This window comes from Nicotiana tomentosiformis, chromosome 11 (assembly GCF_000390325.3).
Source record: "Nicotiana tomentosiformis chromosome 11, ASM39032v3, whole genome shotgun sequence".
NCBI lineage: Eukaryota > Viridiplantae > Streptophyta > Magnoliopsida > Solanales > Solanaceae > Nicotiana > Nicotiana tomentosiformis.
In genome coordinates this window covers 33,329,746-33,357,260 of record NC_090822.1, presented here as the reverse complement: position 1 = coordinate 33,357,260, position 27,515 = coordinate 33,329,746, and the positions used below count along the sequence as shown (strand labels likewise).

The window sequence follows — 27,515 nt, the reverse complement described above, 5'->3', positions numbered from 1 at the left end:
TGTATATACAAGTAACAGTAATGAAAGCTAGACATGTAATATCGGGAGAGGGAAGCATGCTGAGGGGAATATGAGATAAAGAACTACAGCAGAATGATGACTGGAACAGTCAATATACTATGAATCATCATGAATAGTGAATACAGTAAAGGAAAATTTCACGACATCACCCTTCGTGCTTTTACTCTCAACCTCACCATAAAATCAATAGAAACGACACTACATCACCCTTCATGCATTATCTCTCATATCATGGCACGGCATCACCTTTCGTGCATTAACACTCATAATATGGCACGACATCACCCTTCGTACATTAATACTCACAATATGGCACGGCATCACCCTTCATGTATTAACACTCACAATATGGCACGACATCACCCTTCGTGCATTAACGCTCTTCCTTACCATAATACAATGAACAATTAACAACAGGGAGATAAAATAACATGTACAAGCCTTACTTTAACATTTGGTTCCACAATATCAATCTGAACTTTGAAATAAATACTCAATTATCACCAGAAGATCCGTAAACATTTACAACACTAGTATGAACACATAGTAGTTAGGCATAGGAAAGATACAATATGAGAAAAATGGGAGAGACAGGGAAAAACAGGTAAATTGGCGGCGCATAAGTAATCGTCACCTCACATATACGTCGCTCACATGAATTTCACATAACAAATAATCTGAGGTTCCTAATTCCCTCAAGTCAGGGTTAACCACGACACTTACCTCCCTCCGAAGGCCTCAACCACAATTTTTCCTTTAGAATCCACCTCCAAACCACTCGTATCTATTCAAAAACAACTCAATAATATCAAATATTGCTAAAGGAATCAATTACACTGCATAAATTTAGATTTCCCAAACTTTCCCACAAAAAGTCAAAAATCGACCCCGGGCCCGCTTGGTGAAAACCCGAGGTTTGGACCAAAATTCATTTACCCATTATCCCCTGAGCCCTGATATCTAATCGGTTTTGGAATCCGACTTCCAATTGAGGTCTAAATCCCCAAATTTGAAAATCCCTAGTTTCTACCCAAAACATCCAATTCTACCATGAAAACTCTAGATTTTAGGTTGAAAATTCATTAAATGTAATGGGTAATTGAATAAATGTGGTTTAGAATCACTTACCAATACTTTGGGGAAGAAAATGTCTATTGAAAATCGCCTTTAGCCTGTTTGGTTTTGGAAAAGTTGAAAGAATGGCTAAATCCTGTTCTTGATTCTGTTTTTAAGTGTTGGGCGACAGTGTTCATCGCGATCGCGTGAACACTGTCGCGTTCGCGAAGAGCAGCCTCCTAAGGACTTAGGCTATCACGGGAGGCTCTACACGTTCGCGAAGGTTTAGCCCATCTTACCTTCACGTTCGCGAGATAGGGCTCGAGTTCGCATAGAATTTCCCAGGTCCCCTGCCCAACCTAGCTAAAGCTACACGTTCGCGTAGAGAAACTCTCCCCAATGATGCGCGTTCGCGTCCATGGTCTCACGTTCGCATAGAGTAAAATACTCTCCGGCCCAGGTTCCCCTTCGCGATCGCGAAAGTGACTACGCGATTGCGAAGCACAATATATCACACACCAGATACAACATAGGCACACTAGAATTTCTAAGTATAAACCATCCCGTACCATATCCGAAACTCACCCAAGCCCTCGAGGCTCCAAACCAAACATGCACACAAATATAAAAAAAATCATACGGATTTGCTCGTGCGATCAAATCGCCAGAATAACACCTAGAACTACGAATTTAGCACCAAATCAAATGAAATTTTCAAGAAAGCTTTAAAATTCCTATTTTCACAACTTGGTGTCCGAATCACGTCAAACCAACTTCGTTTCTCACCAAATTTCAAAGATAAGTCATAAATATTATATTGGACCTATACCGGGCTCTGGAACCAAAATACGGATCCGATATCAACAAGGCCAAACATCAACCAATTCTTAAAAACCATTAAATTTCAGACTTTTAATTTTCATCAAAAATTCATAACTCGAGCTAGGGACCTCCGAATTCGATTCCGGGCATACGCCCAGGTCCCATATTTCGATACGGACCCACCGGGACCGTCAAAACATGGATCTGGGTCCGTTTATCAAAAATGTTGACCAAAGTCAACTAAAATTAACTTTTAAGAAAAAAATTATTATTTTCATCAATTTTCAACATAAAAACTTTTCGGAAACACGCCCGGACTGCGTACGCAAATCAAATAGGATAAAAATGAGATTTTTAAGGCTTAAGAGCGCTGAATCAAGATCTAAAACATAAGATGACCTTTTGGGTCATCACATTCTCCACCTCTAAAACAACCATTCGTCCTCGAACTGACATAGAAAAGTAACTGGGCTGGTGAAAAGGTGGGGATATCTACTCCGCATATCGGATTTGGACTTCCTAGTAGCTACCTCAATAGGCTGACCTCTCCACTGCACTCGAAATGAAGGTTAACTCTCAACTGGCGACTTGACGGGCTAGAATAGCCATCGGCTCCTCCTCGTAAGTCAAATCCTTGTCCAACTAGACAGAGCTGAAATCCAACACATGGGATGGATCGTCGTGATACTTTCAAAGCATGGACTCATGGAATACCGAACGAACTGATAATAACCCTGGTGGCAATGCAAGCATGTAAGCCACCTCTCCCACTCTCTCCAGAATCTCCAAAGGTCTGATATACCTAGGGCTCAACTTGCCCTTCTTTCCGAACCTTATTACACCCTTCATCGGTGATACCCTAAGCAACACTCTCTCCCTGACCATGAATGCAACATCATGAACATTGCGGTCGGCATAACTCTTTTGCCTGGATTGCTCTGTGCGAAGTCGATCTTGAATAATCTTGACCTTATCCAAGGCATCCTGTTCTAAGTTTGTGCCCAACAACCGAGCCTCCTCCGGCTCGGACCACCCAACTGGAGACCGGCACCGCATACCATATAATACCTCATAAGGAGCCATCTGAATGCTCAACTGGTAGTTGTTGTTGTAGGCGAACTCTGCAAGGGACAAAAATTGATCCCACGATCCCACGAAGTCTATAACACATGCGCAGGGCATATTCTCCAAGAACTGAATAGTACGCTCGGACTGCTCGTCCATCTGAGGATGGAATGTTATGCTCAACTCAACCCGCGTACCCAACTCACGTTGTACTGCCCTCCAAAAGTGCGAGGTGAATTGCGTACCTCGATTAGAAATGATAGACACGCGCACACTGTGAAGACGGACGATCTCACGAATGTAAATCTCTGCCAACCGCTCCGAAGAATAGATAACTGCCACATGAATGAAATATGTTGACTTAGTCAGCCTGTCCACAATGACCCAAACTGCATCGAACTTCCTCTGAGTCCGTGGAAGTTCAACAACAAAATCCATAGCGATACGCTCCCACTTCCGCTAAGGAATCTCAATTTTCTGAGGCAAACCACCAGGTCTCTGATGCTCACACTTTACATGCTGGTAATTTAGACACCGAGCTACATACGCAACTATGTATTTCTTCATTCGCCTCCACCAGTAATGCTGTCGCAAGTCCTGATACATCTTGGAAAAGCCCGGATGAATAGAATACCGAGAACTATGGGTCTCCTCAAGAATCAACTCACGAAGTCCATCTACACTAGGCACACAAATACGACCCTGCATCCTCAAAACTACGTCATCTCCAACAGTAACCTGCTTGGCACCACCGTGCCGCATTGTGTCTCTAAGGATAAGCAAATGAGGATCGTCATACTGCCAATCTCTAATGCGCTCAAACAAAGAAGACCGAGCAACTCTACAAGCTAGAATACTGCTGGGCTCAGAAACATCCAACCTTATGAACTGATTGGCCAAATCCTGAACATCTCACCAACTGGAATATATGCAAGGCTACCCATACTAGCTGACTTTCTACTCAAAGCATCGGCCACCATATTGGCCTTCCCGGGATGATACAATATGGTGATATCATAGTCTTTAAATAGATCCAACCACCTCCTCTACCTCAAATTAAGCTCCTTCTGCTTGAACAAATACTGCAAGCTCCGATGATCCGTGAATACCTCATATGGCACGCCGTAAAGAGAGTGCCTCCAAATCTTCAGCGCGTGAACAATGGCTGCCAGCTCTAGATCATGAACATGGTAATTCTTCTCGTGAACCTTCAGCTGCCGTGAAGCATATGCACTACCCTTGCCACCCTGCATTAATACCGCACCCAGACCAATACGAGATGCATCACAATATACTGTATAAGATCCTGAACCTGTGGGTAATACCAATACCGGTGCCGTAGTCAAAGTTGTCTTGAGCTTTTGGAAGCTAGCCTCACACTCGTCTGACCACCTGAACAGGGAACCCTTCTGGGTCAATCTGGTCAACGGGGCTGTTATGGATAAAAATCCCTCCATAAATCGACGGTAATAGCCCGCCAAATCCAAGAAACTACAGATCTCTGTAGCTGATGTGGGTCTAGACCAGTTCTGGACTGCCTCAATCTTCTTAGGATCCACCTGAATACCCTCTTCCGATATAGCGTGACCCACGAAAGCAGTTGAACTCAACCAAAACTTGCATTTTGAGAACTTAGCATTTAACTGGTTATCTCTCAGAGTCTTAAGAACGATCCGAAGGTGCTGCTCATGCTCCTCTCGGCTGTAGGAGTAGATCAAGATATCATCAATAAACACAATAATAAAGGAATCCAAGTAGGGCTTGAACACATGGTTCATTAAATCCATGAATGTTGCTGGGGCATTTGTCTGCCCAAATGACATCACTAGAAACTCATAATGCACATACCGAGTCCGAAAAGCTGTCTTAGGGACATCAGATGCCCTAATCCTCAACTGATGGTAGCCAGATATCAAATCAATCTTCGAAAACACCTTGGCACCCTGAAGTTGATCAAATAAATCATCAATCCTCGGCAATGGATACTTGTTCTTGATGGTGACTTTGTTCAACTGCCGATAATCTATACACATCCTCATCGATCCATCTTTCTTCTTCACAAATAACACAGGTGCACCCCAGGGCGAGACACTAGGTCTAATGAATCCCTTATCAAGAAAATCTTGCAACTGTTCCTTCAATTCTTTCAACTCTGGCAGGGCCATGCAGTATGGCGGAATGGAAATGGGCTGAGTGCTCGGAGCCAAATCAATGCAGAAATCAATATCCCTCTCGAGTGGCATCTCCGGCAGGTCTATAGGAAACGCCTTTAGAAACTCACGAACAACTAGCACTGAATCCACGGAAGGAACCTCCGCACTAGAATCGTGGACATAAGCCAAATAAGCTAGACACCCCTTCTCTACCATAAGCCGAGCCTTCACATAAGAGATAACCCTGCTGGTAGAATGGCCAAGAGTCCATTTTCACTCTAATCGAGGAAACCCCTACAAGACTAAGGTCACCATCTTGGCGTGACAATCTAATATAGCATGATAAGGTGACAACCAATCCATACCCAGTATGACATCAAAATCAACCATATCGAGAAGTAGAAAATCTACACAAGTCTCAAGACTCCCAATGGTCACCACACACGAATAATAAACATGGTCTATAACAATAGCATATCCCACCGGTGTGGACACATACACGGGAGCACTCAAAGAATCACGGGGCACAACCAAATATGAAGCAAAATAGGATGACACAAAGGAGTAAGTAGACCCTGGATCAAATAGAACTAAAGCATCTCTACTACAAACTATAACATTACATGTGATAACAACGACAAATGACTCAGCCTCAAGCCTGGATGGGAAAGAATAACACCGGGGCTAGGCCCCACCACTCTAAACTACGTCCCTGGGACGACCTCTAACTGGATGGTCTCCACCTATAACGGCCTGACCTCTACCTCTAACAGTCTAGCCTCTACCTCTGGCTGCCTGACCCCTGCCTCTGGCTGGCTGAGCAGGTGGTGCAGCAATTGGTGCCGGAACCATGGCACGAGAACCCTGATACTGTGAGCCACCCGTTACCCGAGAGCAAAATCTAGCAATGTGCCTCGGATCACCACAATTATAACATGACCTCGACTGCTGTGACTGCTGACCCTGAAACTGACCCTGTCGACCTGAGTAACCACCCTGATAACTCTAGAGTGGAGGTGCACCAATAGGAGCTGGTGGTGCACTGTAGGCTAGCTGGTCGGAATAAGGCATATGAGGACCACGACCACCTGAGGCACCATGGGATGCCTGGAGTGCTGAATGAAATGTCCTGGAAGGATGGACTCTACCAAAAGTACCCCTGCCTCTAGATGAGGCACCGCTGAACTCACCGGAATGACGAGGTCTCTTGTCAGACCCCTGACCTCCCTGAACAAGAACCATCTCGACTCGTTTGGTGACATTGGTAGCCACCTGAAAAGAAATCTCACTCCCAGTCTCCTTAGCCATCTGCAATCTGATAGGCTGAGCAAGTGCATCAATAAACCTCCTCACCCTCTCTCTCTCTCTCTCTCTCTCTCGGTGGGAAGCAGAAGAATAGCATGACGGGCCAAATCCACAAAACGGGTCTCATACTGAGTAACAGTCATACTGCCCTGCTGGAGACGCACGAACTGACGACGACGCTCCTCTCTCAATATGATAGGTAGAAACTTCTCTAGGAAGAGCTGAGAGAACTGGTCCCAACTAAGAGCAGGCAACCCAGCTGGCCTGGTCAACAAATAATCTCTCCACCATATCTTGGTGAAACCAGTCATCTGAAATGCAGCAAAATCGACCCCATTGGTCTCCACTATCCCCATGTTCCGTAGAACCTCGTGACAGATGTCAAGGTACTTTTGGGGATCCTCTGAAGTAGCACCACTGAAGTGAACTGGGAAGAGCATGGTAAACCTGTCCAATCTCCACAAAGACTCAGAGGACATAGCTGGCCCATCTCCGGCCTGTGCCGCAACAACCGGCTGAACTACTCCGACTGGCTGAGCTGCTGGAGCCTAATACTAGGGAGCTATCTGCTCCGGAGCGGGAGTAGTGGGAGTCTGGGCTCCTCCCCCAGCCTGAGAGACTGTTGGTGCTATGGAAAATATGCCAGTCTGGGCCATACTCTCCATAAGGCCCACCAAATAGACCAAAGCGTCCTCAAGTACTAGGGTGGCAATGAACCCCTCCGGAACCTGATCTGGTCCGGCAGGAACAGTCTGGGCTGGAACCTCCTCGTCAAGCTCTATCTGAGGCTCCACTGCTATGGCTGCTGCTTGGGCTCTAGGCTGATCCCTACCCCTACCTCGGCCTATGTCAAGGCCTCGGCCTCGACCTCTTCCCCGCGTAGGAGCTGCCACTGGAGGCTCTGGCTGCTGCTCAGCTGAGGAAGTGGTATGTGTTCTCGCCATTTGCGAGAGAATAAGAGTAGAAGAGTTCAATCAGTATTGAGAAAACAACATCGCACGACAGAGGAGAATAGAAGTGAAATTTGTTCCTAAACTTCATAGCCTCTGGAAGATAAGCGTAGACGTCTGCGTACCGATCCTCCAGACTCTACTAAGCTTGCTCGTGAATAGTGAGATCTAGGCAACCTAGTGCTCTGATACCAACTTGTCACGACCCGTAATTCCCATCGTCGGGACCGTGATGGCGCCTAACATTTCACTTGTTAGGCAAGCCAACGTTAGAGAATCATTAAAACAATCCTTATTCCATTCAGTAATTAACAACAAATTAGCTTAAGATGAGATATAGTGAGTGCAGAATAATATCAAAATTTTATTTACTACTACCACCCGGATCTGGAGTAACAATTCACGAGCATTCTAGAATTCACTACAAGTAATAGTCTGAAAGAAATACAATTGTTTGGATGAAAGAAACAGTAAAACAGAAAAGATAGATGGGGACTTCAAGGTTTGTAAACGCCAACATATCTACCTTGAGTCTCCGGATAGCGGGTCCAACAGCTAAAATCTCGATCAACCCGAGCCTGTACCAAAATCTGTACAGAAAGTGCAGAGTGAAGTAACAATACAACTGACCCCATGTACTGGTAAGTGTCGAGCCTAATCTCGACGAAGTAGTGACGAGGCTAAGACAAGACACCTACAAATCAACTTGTACAATAGACATGTAATATTAGGAGGGGGAAGCATGCTGAGGGGAATACGAGATGAAGAACTACAATAGAATGATGACTCGAACAGTCAATATACTATGAATCAACAAGAATAGTGAATACAGTAAAGGAAAAATTGCACGGCATCACCCTTCATGCTTTTACTCTCAACCTCGCCATAAAATCAATAGAAACGGCACGACATCACCCTTCGTGCATTAACTCTCATATCATGGCACAGCATCACCCTTCGTGCATTAACACTCACAATATGGTACGACATCACCCTTCGTGCATTAACACTCACAATATGGCACGACATCACCCTTCGTGCATTAACACTCACAATATGGCACGACATTACCCTTCGTGCATTAACACTCTCCCTTGCCATAATACAATGAACAATTAACAACAGAGAGATAGAATAACATGTACAAGCCTTACTTTAACATTTGGTTCCACAATATCAATCTCAAGTTTGAAATAAATACTCAATTATCACCAGAAGATCCGTAAACATGATAAGAACGATCAATTTAACAACACTAGTCTGAACACGTAGTAATTAGGTATAGGAAAGAGACAATATGAGAAAAATGGGAGAAACAGGAGAAAATAGGTAAAATGGCGGCGCATAAGTACTCGCCGCCTCACATATATGCCGCTCACATGAATTTCACATAGCAAATAATCTGAGGTTCCTAATTCCCTCAAGTCAGAGTTAACCACGACACTTACCTCGCTCCGAAGGCCACTCAATACTCAATCACAACTTTTCCTTTAGAATCCACCTCCAAACCACTCCCATCTATTTAAAAACGACTCAATAATATCAAATATTGCTAAAGGAATCAATTCCACTGCATAAATTTAGATTTCCCAAACTCTCACAAAAAGTCAAAAATCGACCTCGAGCCCGATTGGTCAAAATTTGAGGTTCGGACCATAATTGGTTTTGGAATCCGACCTCAAATTGAGGTCTAAATCCCCAAATTTCGAAATCCCTAGTTTCTACCCAAAACCCCTAATTCTACCATGAAAACTCTAGATTTTAGGTTGAAAATTCATGAAATGTAATGGGTAAATGAAAGAATGTGGTTTAGAATCACTTACCAACACTTTGGGGAAGAAGATGTCTCTTGAAAATCGCCTTTAGCCCGTTTGATTTTGGAAAGGTTGAAAGAATGGCTAAATCCCGTTCTTGATTTTGTTTTAAGGAAAATCGCCTTAAGAGCAGCCTCCTAAGGACTTACGCGATCGCGGGAGGCTCTACATGTTCACGAAGGTTTAGCCTGCCTTACCTTCGCGTTCACGAGACAGGGCTCGCGTTCGCATGGAGTTTCCCAAGTCCCCTGCCCAGCCTAGCCATTCGAAACTCACCCGAGCCCTCGGGGTTCCAAACCAAATATGCACACAAGTCTAAAAATATCGTTCTGACTTGCTCGCCCGATCAAATCGCCAGAAAAAAACCTAGAACTACGAATTTAGCACAAAATCAAATGAAATTTTCAAGAAAGCTTTAAAATTCCTATTTTCACAACCGGACGTCCGAATCACGTCAAACCAACTCCGTTTCTCACCAAATTTCACAGATAAGTCATAAATACTATATTGGACCTATACCGGGCTCTGAAACCAAAATACGGACCCGATATCAACAAGGCCAAACATCAACCAATTCTTAAAAACCATAAAATTTCAGACTTTTAATTTCATCAAAAATTCATAACTCGAGCTAGGGACCTCCGAATTTGATATCGGGTATACGCCCAGGTCCCATATCAAAATACGGATCCGGGCCCGTTTACCAAAAATGTTGACCGAAGTCAACTAAAATCCACTTTTAAGGAAAAAATTCTTATTTTCATCAATTTTCAACATAAAAGCTTTCCGAAAATACGCCCGGAATATGCACGCAAATCGAAAAGCATAAAAATAAGATTTTTAAAGCTTAAGAGCACATAATCGAGTTCTAAAACATAACATACGTTTTTGGATCATCATAGCCATCGATCACGACAGGGTGATTCTCAAGGGAAAGCCTGATTCTTATGTTTTCACTTTTGTACCGCCCAGATGGGGAGGCCTTGTTCACCCTTGGATTCAGACCTTGGCCTCCGGCCCTGTCCATTTGGAGGAGCTTCGTCTTAAGAGAATGGGGGTTTCCGATGAGAGCCTCCGCCTTCTTTCTCGATCCTTTTCTAATTTCAAGTCTTTGGTTTTGGTTAGCTGTCAAGGTTTCTCCACCGATCGTATTGCCGCCATTGCTTCCAATTGCAGGTATACACACACTCTCGCTGTTGTATGTGATGTCAAAATATATTGCTATGCTTTCTGATTCTACATAATCAGGCTCAGAAGCTATAGTTTAACCCAAATTGTAGATTTTCTAATCTTTAATTTTCTTTGGATTTGGAAATGTGAAATGAACCTTATTTGGCTGCAAGCCCGCAGTTATGTTCTCTCTCAGCTACCTATATAAAAAATTATGTTCTCTATCAGCTCTCACAACGCCAGCAACTCTGGTTGAGCTGTCGAACATGGCCATATGCGGAGCTGAGGAAAGGCTTTCCACCACTCGCAAGCAATTAAGTAGATTTGTCACACATTAAAACAATAGATAATGAAAGATGATTAGGTGTAATTAATTGATACATTGTTGTCAATGTTGGCTAGAACCTTCCTTTGCTTTCAAATGATTGGTTTGTTGATCTAGTTCATGATGACAGAGGACAGTGACTTAGTTGTTTCCCTGACAACTGCACCACCCTTGTCTCCTTAAATTTTGCTTTCCTCAAAGAACAAGTTAACTTTAGAGCTCTTGAGAGACTGGTGGCCAGATGTCCGAACCTAACAAGTCTGGTTAAATTATCACGTGCCTCTTGATGTTCTTCAAAGGATTTTAGTTCAAACTCCTCAATTGGTGGACTTGGGGGTTGAGACCTTTGTCACTCGCCCAGTTTCAGAGACTTACATTAAACTAAAGAATGCTCTTCAGAAGTGTACTTCAATTAGGAGCTTGTCTGGGTTCTTCATTGTGGTGTCTCCTCGCTGCCTGCCTGCTATATATCCAGTCTGCCAGAGTTTGACATCCTTGAATTTGGGCTGTTAGCGGATCGACAGTAGTAATCTCAGCAAACTGATTCATCATTGCTCGAAGCTAGAGCGCCTATTGGTTCAATATTCTAACCCCCCCCCCCCCCCCTAAATTTGAATACCTTATCTGCTTTCTTTCTAGACAATTACATGAAATCGCATAAACTTATTTTTATAGATTCGAGATAATATTAGAGAGAAAGGGCTCTGCGCTGTGGTTTCTACTTGTAAAGAGCTGCAGGAATTAAGGGTCTTCCCAGGGAGGATGCAGGGTATTACTGAAGAAGGCTTGGTTGCTGTATCAGCTGGTTGCCCAAAGCTTAAATCATTGTCGTATGTGTGCGAGCAGATGACTAATGCTGCATTAATAACTGTGGCAAAAAATTGCCCCAATTTAGTTCGTTTCATATTGCATACTGGGAACTCGATAGTGCCAGATGCAATGACTAAGCAGCCACTTGATGAAGGTTTTGGGGCAATCGTACAGTCATGCAAAGGCCTTAAGCGGCTGAGACTCTGGTCTTTTAACTGATCAAGTATTTCTTTACATAGGAATGTATGCTGAGCAGCTGAAGGTTCTAGCCATACCCTTTGCTGGAGACAGTGATGACGGGATGCTATATGTGTTGAATGGGTGTAAGAAACTGAAAAAACTCGATATCATGAATAGCCCTTTTGGTAATGTGGCACTCCTGGAGAACGTGAGGAAGTATGAAAGGATACGATCCCTTTGTTTGTTGTCCTGCCAAGTGACCTTTGAAGCATGCAAGACACTGGCACAGAAGATGCCAGGGCTCAATCTGGAGATCATTAGCCCTGACGATGAGTATGATGATGATGATAAAATAGAAAAGATGTACTTGTACCGCACACTGGTTGGGCCCAGGAAAGATGCACCTAATTTTGTTCGGACATTGTAGATGATACTTTTGTGCATCTGTACTGGGGAAGTTTCCCAGTGCTGCAGTTGTTTATTTAGTTTGTTTAAATGAACTATTATGTAATCCTAATCTACTGTTTGAACTTCATGTATTTGTTGGAATGAGAACAATCCATGAGTTGAAAGCAGCTGCCCTTGGTGTGGATTTCTCCTTACAAAAGCTTTCCCCTTATTTCTCGATTGTTAACTCTTCTACGTTATTTCTTATTCCTTGCGGTATATAGCTTTTCCAGTTACAAATCTTCTCAGACTTTGGGTCTCTCAGCTTCTAACTTTATCAGCATACTGTAGTGGACACTACTTTAGTTCACCAACTCTCATTTCGTGTGGTGTTGTACAATTACAAGTTGATTGATGTATTCTTGCGACTGTGAGAGAGGTGAATGTTATCATTCATTAGAACTTTTTCTTATAAAAAATTTATGCATTTCCCTTTGTCTTTGATTCCTCCTGTGGAAGGCCAAATCAACTCATATTCTTGTCAGTGTTTATTGCATTGTCCTCCCTCTATAACTGATACATGTAATGAATTGGACTAGTCCTCTGAATCTTTGTTCCCACAATTTTGTTAAAGAAAGTAGACCAGAACCTGCATCCAAGAGCAGCCTTTAAATTACTATTGTTGTTAAATTGTGAATGATGACTTCATCGAAAAATATTAATTAACTTTATGTATGGGTCAAAATCAGACCGAGAAAATTCGGCACGAAGAGATGATTATCATAAGTAATTCGTAAATTACTATGGGCAGTTTGGCCGAGGTCGACAAGTGATCAATGGAACGAGTCGCCAAGCAGTCAGTCACGGCCGAGGTCTAGGAGTGCGGATAGAAGTAACGACTAGGTTTGTATTGGGATCTTCAGAGGGAATATTCTATTGAATATTCTCTTGTGTTCTTGTCATTCATCATTGTCAGAAAAAAAGAATCATCCCCCTCATTTAATATTGAGTGAATCTGTCTCTTTATTTATATTTAGTGTCATTTATCTATTTAATATGTGATATCTAGCACGTTTTGCCACATTCTAAACATTTAATATTTTACGCATTTAATCTATTCCATTGCCATCCACATTATCTACCCGCCAATTTTAGATATGAAGTTATTAATTTGTAATGAAACATTATGGGGAACTACCAAAATCCTCCTTATTTGTAACCATCAAATCAGGCATTACATCAACTTGCGTTACTTATTTTTTTTTCCGGTTAACTATTTAAATAATTGATTATTTAGGTTAAAGGTGACCATTCCTTTTAGAACGTGGAATCCTTCTACAATGACAACACAAAAAAGCACTCCAATCCTTATTTTATTTCTACAAGGAAACAAAGTTATAAATAGAACGCTTAACCCTATTTCCACACATATTTCTTTCTCCGGCTGCATTATATTCTTTCTCTGGATCACAGCTACCTGCAGTCGCCGGCATAGAGTGAAATACTTCTCTAATTGCCATAGCTTATTTCTTCTTCGTTTGTTCAACCTGTGAACTACCAAAAAACTAGTTTTGTCCTGTAGTATGGTGATGGAAATTCACATCCAAAAGGCTGAAATAGTTGCGGGCATCCTCAGCAGCCTACCTGTGAAATCACTTCTTCGTTTCAAGTGTGTTTCAGAATCTTGGAATAAATTGATCTCTTAACCTTATTTTAAGAAAAAAACATTTCAATCATGCTAAGCACCAACCCAATTCCCAAAAATTTCTTTTTTCCCAATGGTCCAATAAGGATAAAAAATATTACTTCTATTGTTCTTCTTTATCCTTGGTTCAACTTGTTAAGGATATCCAGAGATTTGATTGGCCTTCAAATTCTAAATCAGGCGATGGTATAAAAGTCTTTTCTTGTTGTGATGGCTTGTTTCTCATCGGGATTTGGATTATTCCTAACCAGGAAGAGCCTTCAATATTATTGATATGGAACCCTTCCACAGGAGAATCAATACTACTTCCCCACTCTGAAAATTTTATTTGTGATGAATATCAGGAGGAATCTGCTTATGGATTGGGATATGACTCTACTACTGATGACTATAAAGTTATTAGGATTGACATGTCTGGGGATGAAAACGCTAATGAAATTCTGGCACTAAAAAGTGGTTCCTCGAGAAAAATTGATCAATCCTCGGGTAAGACAGATAGCTCTTTGCTGTCTATTAGGGAACGTTTGACATCTCTACATGGAGCATTTAATTGGCTTGGTATCTTATCAAGGCTTTCCGTGGTTACGTTTAATATTTCAGATGAAATGTATGGAGATATAGCATTGCCAGAGATGATGTGCTTGCTCCCTTTATATAAAATCAAGGTTGATTTTGATGTGGGCGTATCAATGTTGAGAGGAAAGCTTTGTGTTTATTACACGGACGAGAGAATTTTTAATTTATGGGTGATGAAAGACTATGGTGTTAAAGAATCTTGGACAAAATTGTTCATTGTGCCAAATAATGGAATTCAGCGTATCATACCAATATACATGTTTTCAGATGGTGAAGTACTACTCGGCTATGAAGATTGGAGAACACTAATAAAAATTGAATATAGGTTAATATCCGGTGGATCAGTTGGATTAAGCAATCGAATGTGGCCTCTAGATTGTGATGATACTGATGCAGTTACCATTGATAACGATGGTATTGATCAATTTGTCTATACGGAAAGTCTGATCTCTCCGAAATTGGGTCATTAGAGTTTGTCGTTGATCGTCTAGATAATAATTATGGCTCTCATTACTTAGTATATTATTCTCTTATGCTAGATCGAGGTACTTTTTTCTTCTTACAACATGTTATTCTTATAATTTTATCTACTGCTTTGAAATGCAGTGTCTTTTGACAATGCTGAGATACCTTCAATTTATAATAAATTCTTGTTTTGTCATCTATGTATTAAATATGTTAGTAAATCAAGTTTTCTTCTAGATGCACATCTGCTCATTTTGTTAATTTTCTTAGTAACTCCTGCTTTCTACTTCACGAGCGGGAAGCACAACAGATTTAACAGTATATGCGTCTGAGTGTGCTGTTTGATTTTGGAGAGAGATAATTAATACTCATTGAATTGAATATGCTTTAAGGATTTAAGATTGATTTTGGAGAGAGATAATTAATACTCATTGAATTGAATATGCTTTAAGGATTTAAGAGATATACGCGCACATTATAATGTTTTTTTTAATCTCATATTGTAATTTATCCTATAGTAACATCTTACTTTCCATTTATTTTAAATTAATAATCAATATTATTAAATAGAATTATTTGTATTTATCTTTTAAGGGATTTGATTGGGTAACTATTATTTTATTTATATCGTGAGCGTATAGAACTTAAAACAATAATCTTTTTCAAAATAAGATGTCCTTGCAAAATCTCAATAATATATATAATTACCGAGGTCAGCAATAATTTCCTAGTAATGCTTAGGTGGGGCTTGCGCTTGACGATCCTAAAGAACCCAACTTTTGCGAATAGGTGCATCCCCATTCTACAAAATGTTTTCAATAAAATTAATTCTTTTGGTAGTATGATTTGTTCCTGTCACATTACAGGTCAATTTCCTGCATCCAAATTACTCTAATAAAGATCCACGAATATATATAACTTGTATCTACGAAGAGATTGTAGATTTTGGAGTATGACCAACCATCATTCACATTTTTTGTTAATTAGTTAAATATTAGATTCATTGGAGAAAAGGGTTATGAATTCTTCTACTTAGCAGTAATGTTTTACTCCCTCCCTTTATCTTATGTGATATCATTTAATTGGACACAAAATGTAATAGTATGTGAATTTAACTTGTGTACATCAAGTTGTCACAAAAATATCGAAATGCTAGACAGTTATTTAGTTTAGTACAATACACAACATTAAAATTTCAAATTAATATTCTTGAATATTTTGAAAGTTATGTAAAATAGTATTACTAACAAAACGGTGTCGAACATTTTGTTGTGTCCAAATTTGCGAACAATTGAATCAGTTTGCTTGTATAGTTAATATATATATATATATATATATATTAGTTTCCGGCACGTGCGTTGCACGTGTATCCGAGTCATGTAGTACACGACAAACAATCAATTGCCCATGTACCAAAAGTCTAAAACTAAAATAGACTTCATTATAAAAATGATAATTTTGTACCAAATGTATTTATGTTCAAGATTATGGTTTGCGATAATATAATGAATATTTTTTATAAAGGTATTGTTGGGTATTTGTTATAGTTTTTAGAACTTGTGGGTATAAGTCATGTTTCATATTTTTTCAGAATAAATTTGGGAAATATGTTTTGAAAACTGATGTCCAAACACATTTTCATCTTCAAACCAAACTTCACCTAAAACAGATTTTTCAAAATAAATTTGGGAATCTATGGCGAAACGCTAGCAAAATATTTAACCTATTTGTACTTCTTTCAATATTTTTTTGTCTATTCAAATGTTATTTATTAGTAAGAGATATCCATCATACTCTTAATATGAAGGTTAATGTATATATAGCTTGCACTGCCTTACTTTATCCTTTGATTATCTTCTTGGTTAATAATAGATCCATTTAGCGTCTGCTTAGGAGCTTTTTTGGGATTACAAAGAGTAATTAGTGTTTTCGGGAAATCCAAAAAATAGCAACTACAATCTAGGCTCTAAGTAAATTAAATAAATAGGAGTACTAAATAAAAAGAAAAACATCGATGGAAAAGGTAATCCTAAAAGGTTCATGAACCCCGTTATGACCTTAAGCATCACGCGCAAGTAATCAAATACATTAGTAACATATGAAGGAAAATCCAAAAGGAATTAGTTAATGCATTGTGATAACCCAAAAGGTCATCTTATGTTTTAAAACTAGAATCTGCACTCTTAAGCCTTAAAAATTTCATTTTTACCCCTCTCGATTTGCGTGCGCAATCCGGGAAGGTTTCATGAAAGCTTTTATGTTGAAAATTGATGAAAATAAGAATTTATGCTTTGAAAGTTGATTTTAGTTGATTTCGGTCAATATTTTTAGTAAACGAGCTCGGATCCGTATTTTGATGGTCCTGGTGGGTCCGTATCGAATTATGGGACATGGGCGTATGCCCGGAATCGAATTCGGAGGTCCCTAGCTCAAGTTATGAATTTTTGATAAAAATTAAAAGTCTAGAAATTATTTATTTTTAAGAAATGATTGATGTTTGGCATTGTTAGTATCGGGTCCGTATTTTGGCTCCGAAGCCCGGTATAGATTCATTATGATATTTAAGACTTGTCTGTGAAATTTGGTGAGAAACGGAGTTGATTTGACGTGATTCGGACGTACAGTTGAGAAAATATGAATTTTAAAGTGTTCTTGAGAATTTCATTTGATTTGGTGCTAAATTCGTAGTTCTAGGTGTTATTTTAGCGATTTGATCGCGCGAGCAAGTTCGTATGATGTTTATAGACTTGTGTGCATATTTGGTTTGGATCCTCGAGGGCTCGGGTGAGTTTCGGATAGGCCACGGAATGTTTTGGACTTTGAAAATCTGGTATTTTGCTGCAGCAGGTGTTCTGGCATGTCCTTCTTCGCGTTCGCGGAGGTACTCTCGCGAACGCGAAGAGTAAACTGGATAGCTGAAGTTTTCTTCTTCGCGAACGCGAAGGCTTAGTCGCGAACGCGAAGCGATGGGGGCGTTATCCTTCGCAAACGCGATCAGCTCCTTGCGAATGCGTAGTGTTAGGCACACCTAGGGGAGGGTTGGTCGTTCCTTCATCCCGAACGCGAAGGCCAGGGGGGAGTAACCATCGCAAACACGAGCGCTGTCTCGTGAACGCGACAATAGCCTCGCGAACGCGATGTACACAGTCGCCCAGTGCATAAAACAGAATCAAACACGAGTTTAAGCCATTTCTTCAATATTTTTCAAGAACCAAACGGGTAGAGGCGATTTTGAAGAGTCATTTTCTTCCCCAAAGTGTTGGTAAGTGATTCTAAACCATTTTGTTTCAATTACCCATTATATTTCTTGAATTATCAACCTAAAATCTAGAGTTTTCATGGTAGAATTAGGGGTTAGGGCAGCCAGTACCCTTCGCGAACGCGATGCACATTGTCGCTCAGTGCATAAACAGAATCAAACACGAGTTTAAGCCATTTTCTTCAATATTTTTGAAGAACCAAACGGGTAGAGGCGATTTTTAAGAGTCATTTTCTTCCCCAAAGTGTTGGTAAGTGATTCTAAACCATTTTCTTTCAATTACCCATTACATTTCTTGAATTATCAACCTAAAATCTAGAGTTTTCATGGTAGAATTAGGGGTTAGGGTAGAAATTAAGAATTTCGGAAATTTAAGGATTTAGACCTAAATTTGAGGTCGGATTCTAAAACCAATTATATATTCGGGCTCGGGGGAGAATGGATAAATGGATTTTGATCCGAACCTCGGGTTTTGACCAAGCAAGCCCGGGGTCGATTTTTCAACTTTTTGGAGAAAAATTTGGGAAATTTAATTTATGCAATATAATTGATTCCTTTAGCAATATTTGATTTTATTGAGTCATTTTTGAATATATATGAGTGGTTTGGAGGTGAATTCCAAAGAAAAAGTTATGATTGCGAATTAAGTGGCCTTCAGAGCGAGGTAAGTATTGTGTCTAACCCTGACTTGAGAAAATTAGGAACCTTAGATTACTTGCTAAGTAAAATTCATGTGAGCGGCGTATATGTGAGGTGACGAGTACTTATGCGCCGCTAATTTACCTAGGTTTTATTTTCTTCATATTTCTCTATTTTTCTTATATTGTCTCATTCCTATGCCTAATTTCTACGTGTTATACTAGTGTTGTTCAATTTATCATTCTTATCATGTTTACGGATTTTCTGGTGATAATTGAGTTTTTATTTCAAAAGTTGAGATTGATATTATGGAACCAAATATTGAAGTATACTTGTTATTCTATCTCCATGTTGTTATTTATGCATTGCATTATGATAAGGGAGAGTGTTAATGCACGAATGGTGATGTCGTGCCATATTGTGAGTGTTAATGCACGAAAGGTGATGTCGTGCCATATTGTGAGTGTTAATGCACGAAGGGTGATGTTGTTCCATATTGTGAGTGTTAATGCACGAAATGTGATGTCGTGCCATGATGTGAGAGTTAACGCACGAAGGGTGATGCCGTGCCGTTTCTATTAATTTTATGGTGAGATTGAGAGTAAAAGGACGAAGGGTGATGCCGTGCATTTTTTCTTACTGTATTCAATATTCATGTTGATTCATGGTATATTGACTACTCTGGTGATTATTCTATTGTAGTTCTTTATCTTGTATTCCCCTAGTATGTTTTCCTCTCGACATTTCCTGTTTAGTTCGTCATTTCTGTTATTTGTATATGCAGTGTTAAATTGTACAGGTTGATTTGTAGGTGCCTTGCCTTAGCCTCGTCACTACTTCGTCGAGGTTAGGCTCGACACTTACTAGTACATGGGGTCGGTTGTACTAATACTGTACTCTGCACTTTCTGTGCAAATTTTGATACCGGCTCGGGTTGATCGAGATTTTGCTATTGGTCTATTATCCGGAGACTCAAGGTAGATTTGTCGGCGTTCACAGACCTTGAAGTTCCTATCTATCCTTTCTATTCTACTGTTTCTTTCATTGAGATAGTTGTATTTCTTTCAGACTATTACTTGTAGTAAATTCTAGAATGCTCGTGAATTGTGATTCCAGATCCGGGAGATAGTAATTAATATAATTTTATGATATTTCGCACTTATTATATTTCATCTTAGTTAATTATTATTAATTACTAAATTGGAATAACGAATTGGTTTAATGATTCTCTAACGTTGGCTTGCTTAGCAAGTGAAATATTAGGCGCCATCATGGTCCCGTCGGTAAAATATTTCTGGTTGTGACAGTTGGTATCAGAGCACTAGGTTTTCTAGGTCTCACGATTCACGAGCAAGCTTAGTAGAGTCTGGAGCATCAGTACGGAGACGTCTGTGCTTATCTTCCAGAGGCTTTGAAGTTTAGGAACAAGTTTCACTTCTATTCTTCTCTGTCGTGCGATTTTGCTTTCTCAATACTGATCGAACTTTTCTACTCTTATTCTCTCGCAGATGGCGAGAACACGTACCGCTTCCTCAGTTGAGCAGCAGCCAGAGCCTCCAGTGGCAGCTCCTACGCGGGGCAGAGGTCGAGGCCGAGGCCGAGGCAGGGGCAGGGCTCAGCCTAGAGTCCGAGCAGCAGCCCCAGCAGTGGAGCCTCAGATAGAGCTTGACGAGGAGGTTCTAGCCCAGACTGTTCCTGCCAGACCAGCTCAGGTTCCTGAGGGGTTCATTGCTACTCCAGTACTTCAGGACGCTTTGATCCGTTTTATGGGCCTTACGGAGAGTGTGGCCCAGAGTGGTGCATTTCCCATGGCACCAACAGTCTCTCAGGATGGAGGAGGAGCCCAGACTCCCACCACTCCTGCTCCGGAGCAGATAGCTCCCCAGTATCATGCTCCAGCAGCTCAGCCAGTCGGATTAGTTCAGTCAGCTATTGCGGCACAGGTTGGAGATGGACCAACTATGTCTTCTAAGGCTTTATGGAGATTGGACATGTTTACCAAGCTCTTTCCTATTGACTTCAGTGGTGCTCCTTCAGAGAACCTCAAGGAGTACCTTGACAGCTGTCACGAGGTTCTACAAAACATGGGTATAGTGGAGACCAATGGGGTCGATTTTGCTGCATTTCAGATGACTGGTTCCTCCAAGAAGGGGTGGAGAGATTACTTGTTGACCAGACCAGATGCGTCACTTGCTCTTACTTGGTACCAGTTCTCTCAGCTCTTCATAGAGAAGTTTCTACCTATCACATTGAGAGAGGAGCATCGTCGTCAGTTTAAGCGTCTCCAGCATGACAGTATGACTGTTACTCAGTATGAGACCCATTTTGTGGATTTGTCCCGTCATGATATTCTTCTGATTCCCACCGAGAGAGAGAGAGGGTGAGGAGGTTTATTGATGCACTTGCTCAGCCTATCAGATTGCAGATGGCTAAGAAGACTGGGAGTAAGATTTCTTTTCAGGCGGCTGCTAATGTCACCAGACAAGTCGAAATGGTTCTTACTCAGGGAGGTCAGGGGTCTGACAAGAGACCTCGTCATTCCAGTGAGTTCAGCGGTGCCTCATCTAGGGACATGAGTACTTTTGGTAGAGGCCATCCTCCCAGGTCATTTCATTCAGTGCTTCAGGCATCCCACGGTGCCTCAGGTAGTCGTGGCCCTCAGATGCATTATTCCGACCAGTTAGCCTACAGTGCACCACTAGCTCCTATTAGTGCACCTCCACTACAGAGTTATCAGGGTGCTTATTCAGGTCGACAGGGTCAGTTTCATGGTCAGCAGTCACAGCAGCCGAGGTTATGTTATACTTGTGGTGATTCGAGGCATATTGCTAGATTTTGCCATAGGGCAACGGGCAGCTCACATCATCAGAGTTCTCGTGCTATGGTTCCGACACTAGTTGTTGCACCACCTGCTCAGCCAGCCAGATGCAGGGGTCAGGCAGCCAGAGGTAGGGGCCAGACAGTTAGAGGTGGAGGTCAAGTCGTTAGAGGTGGAGACCAGCCAGCTAGAGGCCGTCCCAAGGACGTAGTTCAGGGTGGTGGGTCCTATCCCCGGTGTTATGCCTTCCCAGCCAGGCATGAGGTTGACTCATCTGACGTTGTTATCACAGGTATTGGTTCAGTTTGCATTAGATTGCTTCAGTTCTATTTGATCTGGGATCTACTTACTCTTTTGTGTCATCCTATTTTGCTTCCTATTTGGTTGTACCCCGTGATTCTTTGAGTGCTCATGTGTATGTATCCACACCAGTAGGAGATGTTATTGTTGTAGATCGTGTTTATCGTTCGTGTGTGGTCACCATTAGGAGTCTTGAGACTCGTGTAGATCTTCTACTTCTCGACATGGTTGATTTTGATGTCATACTGGTATGGATTGGCTGTCACCTTATCATGCTATATTAGATTGTCATGCCAAGACGGTGACCTTAGCCTTGCAGGTGTTGCCTCGATTAGAGTAGAGAGGGAATCTTGGCCATTCTGCCAGCAGGGTTATTTCTTATATGAAGGCTCGACATATGGTCGAGAAGGGGTGTCTAGCTTATTTGGCTTATTTCCGCGATTCTAGTGCGGAGGTTCCTTTCATGGATTCAGTGCCGGTTGTTCCTGAGTTTCCATAGGTGTTCCGAGGATTGATGATTTATTTGGTCAGCTTCAGGGTGCCCAGGTGTTTTTGAAGATTGATTTGAGATCTAGCTATCATCAGTTGAGGATTAGGGCATTCGATGTCCGTAAGACAGCTTTTCGAATTCGGTACGGGCATTTCGAGTTTCTAGTGATATCATTTGGGCTGACAAATGCCCCAGCAGCATTCATGGATTTGATGAACCGGATTTTCAAGCCCTACTTGGATTCCTTTGTGGTTGTGTTTATTGATGATATCTTGATCTACTCTCACAGTCGTGAGGAGCATGAGCAGTACCTTCGGATCGTTCTTCAGACTCTAAGAGACATCCAGTTATATGCTAAGTTCTCAAAATGCGAGTTTTGGTTTAGTTGAGTTTCTTTCTTGGGTAACGTTGTATCAGCAGAGGGTATTTAGGTGGATCCTAAGAAGATTGAGGCAGTTCAGAACTGGCCTAGACCAACATCAGCTACAGAGAACCGTAGTTTCCTGGGTTTGGCGGGCTATTACCGTCGATTTGTGGAGGGGTTTTCATCCATAGCAGCCCCGTTGACCAGATTGACCCAGAAGGGTGCCCCGTTCAGGTGGTCAGACGAGTGTGAAGCGAGTTTTCAGAAGCTCAAGGCAGCTTTGACTACGGCACCAATATTGGTGTTACCCTCAGGTTCAGGAACTTATACAGTATATTGTAACGCATCTCATATTGGTCCGGGTGCGGTATTGATGCAGGGTGGCAAGGTTATTGCATATGCTCCGCGGCAGCTGAAGGTTCACGAGAATAATTACCTTGTTCATGATCTAGAGCTGGCAGCCATTGTTCACACGCTGAAGATTTGGAGGCACTATCTTTACGGCGTGCCATGTGAGGTATTCACCGATCATCGGAGCTTACAGTATTTGTTCAAGCATAAGAAACTCAATTTGAGGCAGAGAAGGTGGTTGAAGCTATTGAAAGACTATGATATCACCATATTGTATCATCCCGGGAAGGCCAATGTGGTGGCCGATGCTTTGAGTAGAAAGTCAGTAAGTATTGGTAGCCTTGCATATATTCCAGTTTGTGAGAGACTGCTTGCCTTGGATGTTCAGGCTTTGGCCAACCAGTTCGTGAGATTGGATGTTTCTGAGCCCAGCCGAGTTCTAGCTTGTACAGTTGCTCGGTCTTCTTTGTTTGAGTGCATCAGAGATCGATATGATGACGATCCTCATTTACTTGTCCTTAGAGACACAGTGCAGCATGGTGGTGCCAAGCAGGTTACTGTTGGAGATGACGGAGTTTTGAGGATGCAGGGTCATATTTGTGTGCCTAATGTGGATGGACTTCGTGAGTTGATCCTTGAGAAGTCTCACAGTTCCCGGTATTCTATTCATCCGAGCGCCGCCAAGATGTATCAGGACTTGAGGCAGCATTATTGGTAGAGGCAAATGAAGAAGGACATAGTTGCCTATGTAGCTGGGTGCCTAAATTGCCAACAGGTAAAGTGTGAGCATCAGAGACCTAGTGGTTTACTTCAGGGGTTAGATATTCCTAAGTGGAAGTGGGAGTGTATCACTATGGATTTTGTTGTTGGACTCCCACGGACTCAGAGGAAGTTCGATGCAGTTTGGGTCATTGTGGACAGGCTGAGTAAGTTAGCGCATTTCATTTTAGTGGCAGTTACCTATTCCTCGGAGCGGTTGGCAGAGATTTACATTCGTGAGATCGTCCGTCTTCACGGTGTGCCCGTGTCTATCATTTCTGATTGAGGTACGCAGTTTACCTTGCACTTTTTAGGGCAGTTCAGCGTGAGTTGGGTACGCGAGTTGAGTTGAGCACAACATTTCATCCTCAGACAGACGGGTAGTCTGAGCGTACTATTCAAATCTTGGAGGATATGCTACACGCTTGTGTTATAGACTTCGGAGGATCGTGAGATCAGTTCTTGCCCCTTGCAGAGTTTGCTTACAACAACAGCTACCAGTCAAGCATTCAGATGGCTCCCTCTGAGGCATTATATGGTCGGTGGTGTCGGTCGCCAGTTGGGTGGTTCGGGCTGGGAGAGGCTCGGTTGTTGGGCACAGACTTAGTACAGGATGCCTTGGATAAGGTCAAGATTATTCAGGATCAACTTCGCATAGCTCAGTCCAGGCAGAAGAGTTATGCCGACCGTAGAGTTCGTGATGTTGCATTCATGGTCGGAGAGAGAGTGTTACTTTGGGTATCACCCATGAAGGGTGTAATGAGGTTCGAAAAAGAAGGCAAGTTGAGCCCTAGGTATATCAGACCTTTTGAGATTCTGGAGAGAGTGGGAGAGGTGTCTTACAGGCTTACGTTGCCACCTAGTTTAGCAGTTGTTCATCCGGTATTCCATGTGTCCATGCTTCAAAAGTATCACGGCGATCCATCCCATGTGTTAGATTTCAGCTCTGTCCAGTTGGACAAGGATTTGACTTACGAAGAGCAGCCAGGGGCAATTCTAGCCCGGCAAGTTCGCTAGTTGAGATCAAAGAGTTACCCTTCAGTTCGAGTGCAGTGGGGTGGTCAGCCTATTGAGGCAGCTACTTGGGAGTCCGAGTCCTATATGCGGAGTAGATATCCCCACCTTTTCACCAGCCCAGATACTTTTCTATGTCCGTTCGAGGACGAACGGTTGTTTTAAAGGTGGAGAATATGACGACCAAAAAGGTCATCTTATGTTTAAGAACTGGAATCTGCACTCTCAAGCCTTAAAAATCCTATTTTTAACCCCTCGATATGTGTGCGCAGTCCGGGCAGGTTTTCGGAAAGCTTTTATGTTGAAAATCGATGAAAATAAGAATTTATGCCTTAAAAGTTGATTTTAATTGACTTCTGTCAACATTTTTGGTAAATAAGACCGGATCCGTATTTTGACGGTCCCGGTGGGTCCGTATCGAATTATGGGACCTAGGCGTATGCCCGTAATCGAATCCGGAGGTCCCTAGCTCAAGTTATGAATTTTTGATGAAAATTAAAAGTCTGAAAATTATTTATTTTTAAGAAATAATTGATGTTTGGCATTGTTAGTACCGTGTCCGTATTTTGGTTCCGGAGCCCGGTACAGGTTCATTATGATATTTAAGACTTGTCTGTGAAATTTGGTGAGAAACGGAGTTCATTTGACGTGATTCAGACGTCCATTTGAGAAAATATGAATTTTAAAGTATTCTTGAGAATTTTATTTGATTTGGTACTAAATTCGTAGTTCTAGGTGTTATTTTGGCGATTTGATCATGCGAGCAAGTTCGTATGATATTTTTAGATCTGTGTGCATGTTTGGTTTGGATCCCCGAGGGCTCAGGTGAGTTTCGGATAGGCCACGGGATGTTTTGGACTTTGAAAATCTGGTATTTTGCTGCAGCAGGTGTTCTAGCATGTCCTTCTTCGCGTTCGCGGAGGAACTCTCGCGAACGCGAAGAGTAAACTGGGCAGTTGAAGTTTTCTTCTTCGCGAACGCGAAGCGATAGGGGAGTTACCATTCACAAACGCGATCAGCTCCTCGCGAACGCGTAGTGTTAGGCACACCTATGGGAGGGTTGGCCGTTCCTTCATCGCGAATGCGAGCAATGCCTCGCGAACGTGAAGGCCAGAGCGAGTAACCATCGCGAACGCGAGTGGTGTCTCGTGAATGCAAAGGCTTGGCTGCCAGTACCCTTCGCAAACGCGACGGTGGCCTCGCGAACGCGATGCACATTGTCATTCAGTCCATAAACAGAATCAAACACGGGTTTAAGCCATTTTGTTCAACATTTTTCAAGAACCAAATGGGTAGAGGCGATTTTCAAGAGTCATTTTCTTTCCCAAAGTGTTGGTAAGTGATTCTAAACCATTTTCTTTCAATTACCCATTACATTTCTTGAATTGTCAACCTAAAATCTAGAGTTTTCATGGTAGAATTAGGGGTTAGGGTAGAAATTAGGAATTTTGAAAATTTGGGGATTTAGATCTCAATTTGAGGTCGGATTCCAAAACTAATTATATATTCGGGCTCGGGGGAGAATGGGTAAATGGATTTTTGTCCGAACCTCGGGTTTTGACCAAGCGGGCCCGGGGTCAATTTTTCGATTTTTTGGAGGAAAATTTGGGAAATTTAATTTATGCAATATAATTGATTCCTTTAGCAATATTTGATTTTATTGAGTCATTTTTGAATAGATACGAGTGGTTTGGAGGTGAATTCTGAATGAAAAGCTGTGATTGAGAATTAAGTGGCCTTTGGAGCGAGGTAAGTGTTGTGTCTAACCCTGACTTAAGAAAATTAGAAACCTTAGATTACTTGCTAAGTGAAATTCATGTGAGCGGCGTATATGTGAGGTGACGAGTACTTATGCGCCGCCAATTTACCTAGGTTTTGTTTTTTATAATTCTCTATTTTTCTTATATTGTCTCATTCATATGTCTAATTGCTACGTGTTATACTAGTGTTGTTCAATTTATCGTTCTTATCATGTTTACGGATTTTCTAGTGATAATTGAGTTTTTATTTCAAAGTTGAGATTAATATTATGGAACCAAATGTTGAAGTAAGGTTTGTACTTGTTATTATATCTCCCTATTGTTATTTATGTATTGCATTATGGTAAGGGAGAGTGTTAATGCACGAAGGGTGATGTCGTGCCATATTGTGAGTGTTAATGCACGAAGGGTGATGTCGTGCCATATTGTGAGTGTTAATGTATGAAGGGTGATGCCGTGCCATATTGTGAGTGTTAATGCATGACGGGTGATGTCGTGCCATATTGTGAGTGTTAATGCACGAATGGTGATGTCGTACCATGATATGAGAGTTAATGCACGAAGGGTAATGCCGTGTCGTTTCTATTAATATTTAGGTGAGATTGAGAGTAAAAGCACGAAAGGTGATGTCATGCATTTTTCCTTACTGTATTCACTATTCCTGTTGATTCATGGTATATTGACTACTCCGGTGATCATTATGTTGTAGTTCTTTATCTTGTATTCCCCTCAGTATGTTCCCCTCCCGACATTTCCTGTTTAGTTCGTCATTTTTGTTATTTGTATATACACTGTTAAATTGTACAGGTTGATTTGTAGGTGCCTTGCCTTAGCCTTGTCACTACTTCGTCGAGGTTAGGCTCGACACTTACCAGTATATGGGGTCGGTTGTACTGATACTGTACTCTGCACTTTCTGTGCAGATTTTGATACCGGCTCGGTTGATCGAGATTTTGC

At 41.7% G+C, this 27,515-nt stretch overlaps 2 protein-coding genes and 1 pseudogene across 2 annotated transcripts; all 3 read left to right on the top strand.

Annotated features, from left to right (window-relative positions):
* The first annotated feature begins 10,237 nt into the window (after positions 1-10,237).
* LOC104103444 (protein AUXIN SIGNALING F-BOX 2-like) lies at positions 10,238-12,246 on the top strand (annotated as a pseudogene).
* On the top strand, positions 12,220-14,809 carry LOC138901230 (F-box/kelch-repeat protein At3g06240-like). Its single transcript, XM_070188976.1, has 2 exons — positions 12,220-12,334; positions 14,055-14,809. Exons 1-2 carry the CDS (start codon positions 12,220-12,222, stop codon positions 14,807-14,809), a joined length of 870 nt encoding a protein of 289 aa, XP_070045077.1.
* A 5,884-nt stretch (positions 14,810-20,693) lies between these two features.
* On the top strand, positions 20,694-21,086 carry LOC138901229 (uncharacterized). The gene has a single exon (XM_070188975.1). The coding sequence runs from the start codon at positions 20,694-20,696 to the stop codon at positions 21,084-21,086; it is 393 nt and encodes a 130-aa protein (XP_070045076.1).
* Positions 21,087-27,515: the final 6,429 nt, after the last annotated feature.